This window comes from Callionymus lyra, chromosome 13 (assembly GCF_982586985.1).
Source record: "Callionymus lyra chromosome 13, fCalLyr1.hap1.1, whole genome shotgun sequence".
Lineage (NCBI taxonomy): Eukaryota > Metazoa > Chordata > Actinopteri > Syngnathiformes > Callionymidae > Callionymus > Callionymus lyra.
The window spans coordinates 12,119,181-12,129,590 of NC_141830.1; the positions used below are offsets into that span (position 1 = coordinate 12,119,181).

At 44.6% G+C, this 10,410-nt stretch overlaps 1 protein-coding gene across 2 annotated transcripts; it reads left to right on the plus strand.

The window, feature by feature from the left end:
• Positions 1-419: 419 nt before the first annotated feature.
• mycn (MYCN proto-oncogene, bHLH transcription factor) lies at positions 420-4,910 on the plus strand. Of its 2 annotated transcripts, none has more exons than XM_087805855.1 (3): positions 420-550; positions 745-1,379; positions 2,773-4,910. In XM_087805855.1, exons 2-3 carry the CDS (start codon positions 767-769, stop codon positions 3,522-3,524), a joined length of 1,365 nt encoding a protein of 454 aa, XP_087661981.1. In that variant the 5' UTR covers positions 420-550; positions 745-766; the 3' UTR covers positions 3,525-4,910. The 2 variants fall into 2 exon arrangements, with proteins under 2 accessions (XP_087661981.1, XP_087661982.1); XM_087805856.1 differs by having other exon boundaries at positions 2,776-4,910.
• Positions 4,911-10,410: the final 5,500 nt, after the last annotated feature.

Sequence of the window (10,410 nt, forward strand, 5' to 3'; positions counted from 1 at the left end):
ACATTATCAATTGATCACCTCCCAAAGGTCTGATGTTTACACTTCACAAATTTAAAAATGCTCATTCAATAATAAAGATGTACACAGAAGACTAAACAATTCCTGTTTACATCTCCATTAGTGTCGGTTTCTAAATATTGTCAAGGAGAAAGTGTGTTGGTTTTGATCCACCTACTCTCGGCTCTATTGTGTTTCTGCATTCCTTTATTTCTCTCCTCCAGTGTTTAGGCTATTTCTATTGATTCACCTTGAAGAAAAAAAAGAGAAAAAAGCAGCCAGTCTGTCTCCCGTCGCATCATCCAGCCCCACAGCCTGCCTCCCTCCTCCTCCTCTCCTCACCCTCTCATCCCTCCCCTCCGCCGGGGGGAGGGAGGAGTCTGCTCTCCTCCCGCACTACTACTGCTAGTATAACTCCGAAGCCCAGCCACAATGTGTGTCAGAGGACTGTCTATGCTCCCCAAGTGGATGACTGCTCCAGATCCGAGACACTGACTGCGACCCTGCGACGCGATCTGGATCTGCAAAAGTCCCATCCCAAGTTTAAGACCAGGTGAGACCATCTCCTCGAGCAGGACCTGAATTATTAAACCCACTCGAGATCATGTGTTGTCATCACGTGGTTTCTTATGGTTTTTGATTTAACTTTAGTTTTGTGAGGTGTTGTGGGATGTGGGTCCCCCCTCCTCCCCATCCAGGGGTCCAGGTGATGCTCGGACTCTAAACGTCTCTTTTTCGTTCCTCCAGGTTTGTCGACTGAGGCAGAAGGATGCCGATGATCGTCAACAAAAACTCCGACTCGGAGTTCGACTCTTTACAACCCTGCTTCTACCCGGACGAGGACTTCTACTTCTGTGGTCCCGACTCCGCGCCCCCGGGGGAGGACATCTGGAAGAAATTCGAGTTGTTGCCCACACCGCCCCTCTCGCCCAGCCGAGCGGCGCTACCGGGTGACCCGGCGACACCCACCGCGGACTCCCTGGGCTTCGGCTTGGACGACCCCCTGGACTGGGCGTCGGAGCTCCTGCTCCTCCCCGAGGACGATATATGGGGGGCGTCCGACGACGTGGATCTGTTCGGCACCGCTTTGGATTCTAACCCCAGCAGCAGCATCATCATCCAGGACTGTATGTGGAGCGCCTTCTCCGCCCGGGAGAAGCTGGAGCGCGTGGTCACGGAGAAACTGGGCAAAGCCATCTCCGCCGCCGCGTGCGCGTCATCCGCGGCCGCCGCGAAAGACGCGAAGGCGCCGGAGGTGGCGTGCGTGAGCGCCGGGTCGGAGTGCGTGGACCCCACCATAGTCTTCCCCTTCCCCGTCAACAAGAAGACCAGCGGCGACACGGGCGTCAGCACGACCCGCGGCAGCTGCGCCAGCGATTCCGGTAAGAATCAAACAAACCACTTTTTTTATTATTTTTATTTCTCAGTAGCAGTTCACGTCTTATGACTCGGATTGTGGCATTCAAGTGACACACTTTATGTAACCAGCGGCTCATCCGGCAGATGGCAGTAAAAATGGGCAATTACGCACAAAAGAAAAACGGTTCTCGAGTGAGGGGACAGTGATGATACCACAGCTTAGAAGTCAGGAGGAAAACACTTGTTCCACTTTCAGGATTTATTGGCGTCGGATCTAAGGGGGGAAAAAAACGTGCGCGTCTTAAACAAAGTCGTTATCGTCGTGAAACGCGCAGACAAAGACCTTCCAAAAAGCTTGGCACACAAGTGCCCGAACGCCCCCTTTCCAAAGACAGACAGGGCGCGGAGGAGGGTCCCGGAGGTTTCGGAGGATTGGAAAAAAAAAAAAAGTAGGGGTGACAGCTTTTTGAACGAGCGCTTCCATCTCGACAGCTGTCTCTCTGGCGCCTCTCCAAGTCTTAAAGTGCGGTGATCCGAGTGCGCCTCAGTGCCGCATCCGCCGCCCTTCTTTTGTGCTGCACGCGTTTTTTTTCCATGTGGGTTTGATCCCCCAGACTTCCTTGAAGTTAAGATGCTTTTTTTTGAACAATGCGACTTCAGGGATAGAGGGAGGATGAGACCACTTGTAACTTTATGTGTCACTCTTATCTTATTTATTCCACTCCAGTTAAAATGAGATGTTCCATCCTGGATAAATCTCTGCCTTTACATGTGGCATCCCCTCCCTTCCCCGCCCACCCCACATCCACCCAGCTGTGCCCTGCTTTATTTTGAAAGGCAGTGCCAGACTGTGTGAAGTGGTGTAAAAAAAAAAAAAAGGGCACACTCTTCTGATGAGCCCTGAGCTGATAATAAGACTTAACATCACAAAAGCATGTGGACCAGGCCGCACACATGGTTGGCCCTGTGATCTTTAAAAAGAAGAAAAAAAAAAAAAAGTTCCCCGGTAAGTCGCTCCAGGTATTAGCCTTTATTTTTTTTCCCTAGCAAAGTTAATTTCCTACTCACTATCTGACAGTCAGCAGGGCTGCAGCGCCGCTGATAGACTGAAGGCTTCGGACTGAAGGCTTCAGACTGCCTCTGAGAAGATTAGGGGGAAGTTTAGAAAGAAGCGAGAGAGAGAGAGAGAGGGAGAGAGAGGGAGAAACGGCGTCTCAGCAGCGAGGCCGAGTTTGTCAACGCCTGTGCCGAAGATTAGCCGAGGAGTGTCTGACACTAAGAGGTTTCTGCTTATGCAAACAGCGGTTGAGCAACACACTCTCACTCACACCTGTCAGCCGCGGGTACATTGTCAGAATAGTTGCTGTGTCAGAGAGATTAAGTCACTCATAATCTGTTCTTTCTCTGCTTTCCCAGAAGACGACGACGACGACGACGATGAGGACGACGACGACGATGAGGATGATGATGATGATGATGAGGAAGAGGATGAAGAGGAGGAAGACGACGAGGAGGAGGAGGAGATCGACGTGGTGACGGTGGAGAAGAGGCGATCCAATAAGTCGTTGGTCACCATCTCCGTACACCCGAGAAGTCATGAGCAGAGGTCCCTGGTGAGTCGGTTCGTCAGCCGGGCCCCCCAGGAGCTCATCCTGAAGAGGAGCTCCGTGCACCAGCAGCAGCACAACTACGCCGCCCCCTCGCCGTACACCTCGGACGACGACCCCTGCCCGCCGTCCAAGAAGCAGAAGACTTCCGACGCGGGACGACACGGCACCAGAACGAACTCCTCATCCTCCTCCTCTTCCTCCTCGTCCTGCGGCTCCTTCTCCGGCTCGTCGCGGAGGAAAAGCTCCAACGGCGGCGGCGGCGGCGACAGCAGCCCCCGCGGGAGCTCGGACTCTGAGGACAGCGAGCGCCGGCGCAACCACAACATCCTGGAGCGCCAGCGCCGCAACGACCTGCGCTCCAGCTTCCTGACACTGCGCGACCACGTGCCCGAGCTGGCGCACAACGAGAAGGCGGCAAAGGTGCTCATCCTCAAGAAGGCCACCGAGTACGTGAGCTCGCTGGAGACGGAGGAGATGAAGCTCCAGCGGGAGAAGGACAGACTCCAGGCCCGCAGGCAGCAGCTGATGCGCAAGCTGGAGCAAGCTAGGACTCGCTAACCGACATCCACGCAGGAACTCTCAACCCCACAATGACCCCCTCGCCTCAGTCTGCTTGACTTTGAAATCACACTCATACGCATGCATATCTTTTTATACTATCTCAGTGGATCCTCAAAATGCCACGGGCGCAGGGGGGCGTTGCTCAGACTGTCACTGCCGCCACTTTTTTTGCACATTTGTTGACATTAAGAATGTTAAGGGTTTACTTTTTCAAACTTCGATCCAGTCACGTTGAGGAAAGAGAGAAGAAGAGCGAGGTCTTTTTTTATAATGTCTTCCCACTCTTCTGGTTTTTTATATGATTTGTATCTTGTTTGTTTTTGTACTCACTGTGACACCAGCCTGGATGTGGGGTGTTGAACCACAGGGATCGGTGTTTAAAAAGGGCACTTTGCTTGGAGGGTTCACGTGTAGAGAGAGCAGTGCACACTTACTTTTGCCTTCACCACTGCAAAACTGTAGAGACGATATGAGGATGTAAACAAAAGCCACTACAGGTTCTCTGGTCCGCGCGACGTTCAATGTCAATATTCCACGGAAGAGTTAAGTGGTACTGGAACGAGTATTTTGTGTTTCAAATTGAAGTAGATTAACAGCAGTGCTGTTTGAATGCTGAGTTACAGGTAAAGGTGGACTCACACAGCCGCACAGGGACACACAACGTTGCGATGTTGACTTACCGAACGACACCCAGACCTCCTTTCCCTTCACTCCCAGATCACACTGGTGCTCTAGCCAATTCAGTGGATGTAATACTGTGCACCTTCGCTAGCCGACACTTTTGTAAATAACAATAGTGTACAGACAGAATACACTCAGATCTGCCTTGTTTTATAATGTCCTTGGTTTTCTTTTATAAAAACACACGTCAGGAAACTGCCAATAACTAGACTGGAAGTTTATATACCTTGAAAAAGTACTGTAAGGCCTCGATTTTTGAGGGTCGTGAAACTTTGTAATATAACAATATATTGTTTTTTTTCTTATCTTTCTTTTGTATTGTACCATATTACTAATTCTACACATCTTTATGCTTTTAGTGTGAATCTGATACATACTAAATTTGATACTTATATTTTCGTATGAAAATGAGTTCTCGGTAGATATCACTTTATCTTGTCTTCTTTCTCTCGCTCTATCTCAGATTATTCTTTTGTACAGTGAATATGTTCCTACCCTCATGTACCCTCCCAACCGACCTCGTACCCCTGACCCCCCCACGACCTCTTTTGGTTATATTTGTAATATCGGGTGCATAGAATTTTGGGTATAAGGATATAAGATGTTTGTTTTTTTCACTTTTTAAAATGTACATTTAGTGCTGCAACTCATAGCACTTTGAAATACCTCATTTTGAAAAATAAATAGACATCATGAAAAGAAGCTTTTTTGAGTTCTGCCTGGTTTTGTTGTTTATCACAGACTCACTCTGAAATCTCTCATCAGGTTCATGTATCAATATGTGCAAAAAGTACATATAGTATATAAAGATTACAACAACAACAACAATTACTACTGCTACTACTACTACGACATCTCATTGCAGATACTACTACAATCAATACATAGAACGACCAATACTTCTCCCAATGGCCACTACAAGTACTGCAAAAACAACTACCCCAAGTCAATATTATATAATAATTCATTATATTACAACAACAACAAAGACTACTTCTAAAGCTACAGCAGCTAATACTACTATTACTACTTAAATACCTTTCCTAGCAGTAAATAAGCCTGGTCTAAGTACCACTTGTTACATAATATGCCAACGACAAGTTAATAAATACAGTGAGCAGCTGTTTCAGTATTAGTTATGGTATTATCACAAGAAAAAAGAAGCACACAAGAACAGGATTATTATTATGATTATAATTATTAGATGTAATATTTATAATAGTCGTCTTTATGCTCGTAATCATAAATCACTTTAAGCAGTATTTGGAAATTCAAAATTTCTAGTCTTGACCCTTGGTCATCCACATTTATTTTGTTAAATTTACATTTAATTTGGTAGATTATTGTCTACCATGATCAGATAAATGAAGACAGTACTTTTTAATAAAGCTTTAACAACCTTTCTTAACAATAATAAACGATAATTATAACGCTTGTGTCCAACACAAAAGTGCCCAGGTGCACGTTTATTTAGGTGAAGTGTCATCATGTTAGGAGGTATTATTATTATCATCAAAACAAGTCATTCTAAAACAATATTGCTCGGCTCTCTCCATCATATTGTTGTTCTCAAAGAGGCGTCCTGACAAAGAAATATAGAGTGTCTTCTGAATCCTCTCCGTCTTAGCCCCCCCGCGGCTACCTCCCCCTTCTGTAGCCTCTCACACCCACACACACCTACACACTTCAAGTGCACCGGTGAACACACACTCACTCACACACTCACACACACACAAGCTCCTCTCTACTTCCCTCTTGCGCCGACGCAGCTCTTCCTACATTGTTCGGGCTGTTGCCATAGAAACTGGAGCAGCTGCTGAGTGGCAGAGTGTTTTTTTTTTTTTGTGTGTGTTTTTTTGTCTGTTAGAACGTGTATTTCTTCACCCGCGTGTGCGTGTGCGCCTGAATACAAATGTCAGTATGTGTGTCTACCTTTTGTCCCGGGCTGTGTGTGGCCCCTGCCCCTGATACACCCGGGCGTTGTGCTGGGCCCGCCATAATGCCAGGGACAAGGGTGGACACTGTTTACCAACATCAGCCACATGGCTCTGGCCTTCTCCCCTTCACCTCCTCCCGCCTCCTTCCCCCTTGGCCAAATATGTGCCACTCAGGAGCCTGGCCCCGGCTTTCTCTGGAGACGGCTGAAAGAGAAATCTGTTGCCACGGTCCGAGTCGCCATTGAGCCTTGCCGTGTGTTCACAGAGGGGCAGAAGCAGGAATTAAAAAAAAAAAAAGTACATAAAACACACATTGTGGCTGACTTTGATTAATCCCTTTCCCTCTGAAGCGCAGGATGACTTTCGAGGTCCAGGTTTTTAACGTTCAAAATCATCTGGGAAAGTGCGCCTAAGAATGCTCACTATGTGAAAGACACGGCTATATGAAGACTGATGACTTTGTTTTGGAGTTGAGACAACCCAAAACTGAGCCTCTCGGTAGGGGGGGGGGGGGGTGGAGCTGGTGGGTTACATAACCGAGGTCTGGTAGGTCTGGTGTCTTTGAACACACGTAGAGTGCATGTGTGTGTGTGTGAGACGGGAGTCTGGTGTCTTTGCAATGTGTGTGTCCCTCTCCCGGGACTTCCCCTTAACCATCTGCCTGATGGCTTATCTTGCCTGCGTTCAAGGATGAAAACATTGACAATAACATCCCGGGCACCGACAACTTATTGTGGCTCTGATATCAAAATAACTTCTGACTGAAGACAAAAAAAACACTGGCGTGTAACTTCGTCGGCTGCCCACGTCCCACCCACGCTCCCTTGAGTTAAGCAAACATAAAACGGTGCACCTCTCAGCTGTGCACACATGCCACTTTCTTCTTCATCGTATTCACACACAATTTCCTTTTCACAGTCTGACACAAAGTACAAATGCGCCAAAGTAACAAGTATGATTCATCCAGAAGATGAATACAGTCATAACTCGAAAAACATTGGACCTTGTTGACCCAGTTCTGTCTCTTAACGGTGTAAAAATTAGGTCAAAACATTGACATTGGATATTATAATGAAGTGACTAACAGGTTGATGAAAATTATTTCCTATATTATGTATTTTATGCTCTATTTTCACACTTTTCCACACTCTGACTTTGTTTAACATGTCAAGAGTTTCTCTGTCGAGAATCTTTCTACACCGTCAAGTTAGCATCTTTCTATACAGTCTAGTTATCAACCTTCTCTACCGTCTAGTTATCAACCTTCTCTACCATCTAGTTATCAACCTTCTCTACTGTCTAGTTATCAACCTTCTCTACCATCTAGTTATCAACCTTCTCTACTGTCTAGTTATCAACCTTCTCTACCATCTAGTTATCAACCTTCTCTACTGTCTAGTTATCAACCTTCTCTACCATCTAGTTATCAACCTTCTCTACCATCTAGTTATCAACCTTCTCTACCATCTATTTATCAACCTTCTCTACCGTCTAGTTATCAACCTTCTCTACCGTCTAGTTATCAACCTTCTCTACCATCTAGTTATCAACCTTCTCTACCGTCTAGTTATCAACCTTCTCTACCGTCTAGTTATCAACCTTCTCTACTGTCTAGTTATCAACCTTCTCTACAGTCTAGTTATCAACCTTCTCTACCATCTAGTTATCAACCTTCTCTACCATCTATTTATCAACCTTCTCTACCGTCTAGTTATCAACCTTCTCTACCATCTAGTTATCAACCTTCTCTACTGTCTAGTTATCAACCTTCTCTACCATCTAGTTATCAACCTTCTCTACCGTCTAGTTATTAACCTTCTCTACCATCTAGTTATCAACCTTCTCTACTGTCTAGTTATTAACCTTCTCTACCATCTAGTTATCAACCTTCTCTACTGTCTAGTTATTAACCTTCTCTACCATCTAGTTATCAACCTTCTCTACTGTCTAGTTATCAACCTTCTCTACCATCTAGTTATCAACCTTCTCTACTGTCTAGTTATCAACCTTCTCTACCATCTAGTTATCAACCTTCTCTACCGTCTAGTTATCAACCTTCTCTACCATCTAGTTATCAACCTTCTCTACCGTCTAGTTATTAACCTTCTCTACCATCTAGTTATCAACCTTCTCTACTGTCTAGTTATCAACCTTCTCTACCATCTAGTTATCAACCTTCTCTACTGTCTAGTTATCAACCTTCTCTACCATCTAGTTATCAACTTTCTCTACCGTCTAGTTATTAACCTTCTCTACCATCTAGTTATCAACCTTCTCTACCGTCTAGTTATCAACCTTCTCTACCATCTAGTTATCAACCTTCTCTACTGTCTAGTTATCAACCTTCTCTACCATCTAGTTATCAACCTTCTCTACCATCTATTTATCAACCTTCTCTACCGTCTAGTTATCAACCTTCTCTACCATCTAGCTATCAACCTTCTCTACCGTCTAGTTATCAACCTTCTCTACCGTCTAGTTATCAACCTTCTCTACCGTCTATTTATCAACCTTCTCTACCGTCTAGTTATCAACCTTCTCTACCGTCTAGTTATCAACCTTCTCTACCGTCTATTTATCAACCTTCTCTACCGTCTAGTTATCAACCTTTTCTACCGTCTAGTTATCAACCTTCTCTACCATCAAGTTATCAACCTTCTCTACCATCTATTTATCAACCTTCTCTATCGTCTAGTTATCAATCTTCTCTACCATCTAGTTATCAACCTTCTCTACCGTCTAGTTATCAACCTTCTCTACCATCTAGTTATCAACTTTCTCTACCGTCTAGTTATCAACCTTCTCTACCATCTAGTTATCAACCTTCTCTCCCATCTAGTTATCAAGCTTCTCTACCGTCTAGTTATCAACCTTCTCTACCATCTAGTTTTCAACCTTCTCTACCGTCTAGTTATTAACCTTCTCTACCATGTAGTTTTCAACCTTCTCTACCGTCTAGTTATTAACCTTCTCTACCATCTAGTTATCAACCTTCTCTACCGTCTAGTTATTAACCTTCTCTACCGTCTAGTTATTAACCTACTCAATCGTAGAGTTATCAACCTTCTCTATCGTCTAGTTATCAACCTACTCAATCGTCGAGTTATCAACCTTCTCTATCGTCTAGTTATCAACCTACTCAATCGTCGAGTTATCAACCTTCTCTATCGTCTAGTTATCAACCTTCTCTACCGTCTAGTTATCAACCTTCTCTACCATCTAGTTATCAACCTTCTCTACCATCTAGTTATTAACCTTCTCTACCATCTAGTTTTCAACCTTCTCTACTGTCTAGTTATTAACCTTCTCTACCATCTAGTTTTCAACCTTCTCTACCGTCTAGTTATTAACCTTCTCTACCATCTAGTTATCAACCTTCTCTACCGTCTAGTTATTAACCTTCTCTACCGTCTAGTTATTAACCTACTCAATCGTCGAGTTATCAACCTTCTCTATCGTCTAGTTATCAACCTACTCAATCGTCGAGTTATCAACCTTCTCTATCGTCTAGTTATCAACCTTCTCTACCGTCTAGTTATCAACCTTCTCTACCATCTAGTTATCAACCTTCTCTACCATCTAGTTATCAACCTTCTCTACCGTCTAGTTATCAACCTTCTCTACCATCTAGTTATCAACCTTCTCTACCATCTAGTTATCAACCTTCTCTACGATCTAGTTATCAACCTTCTCTACTGTCTAGTTATCAACATTCTCTACCGTCTAGTTATCAACCTTCTCTACCATCTAGTTATCAACCTTCTCTACCGTCTACTTATCAACCTTCTCTACCGTCTAGTTATCAACCTTCTCTACCATCTAGTTATCAACCTTCTCTACCATCTAGTTATCAACCTTCTCTACCGTCTAGTTATCAACCTTCTCTACCATCTAGTTATCAACCTTCTCTACTGTCTAGTTATCAACCTTCTCTACCATCTAGTTATCAACCTTCTCTACCATCTAGTTATCAACCTTCTCTACCATCTATTTATCAACCTTCTCTACCGTCTAGTTATCAACCTTCTCTACCGTCTAGTTATCAACCTTCTCTACCATCGAGTTATCAACCTTCTCTACCATCTATTTATCAACCTTCTCTATCGTCTAGTTATCAACCTTCTCTACCATCTAGTTATCAACCTTCTCTACCGTCTAGTTATCAACCTTCTCTACCATCTAGTTATCAACTTTCTCTACCGTCTAGTTATCAACCTTCTCTACCATCTAGTTATCAACCTTCTCTCACATCTAGTTATCAAGCT

What these genes read in the sequence shown, in the direction of transcription:
- mycn (XM_087805855.1), top strand. Translation starts at nt 767, where the DNA reads ATGCCGATGATCGTCAACAAAAACTCCGACTCGGAGTTCGACTCTTTA. An exon ending in CAGCTGCGCCAGCGATTCCG is followed by an intron (nt 1,380 to 2,772) that starts GTAAGAATCAAA and finishes CTGCTTTCCCAG; the next exon opens with AAGACGACGACGACGACGAC.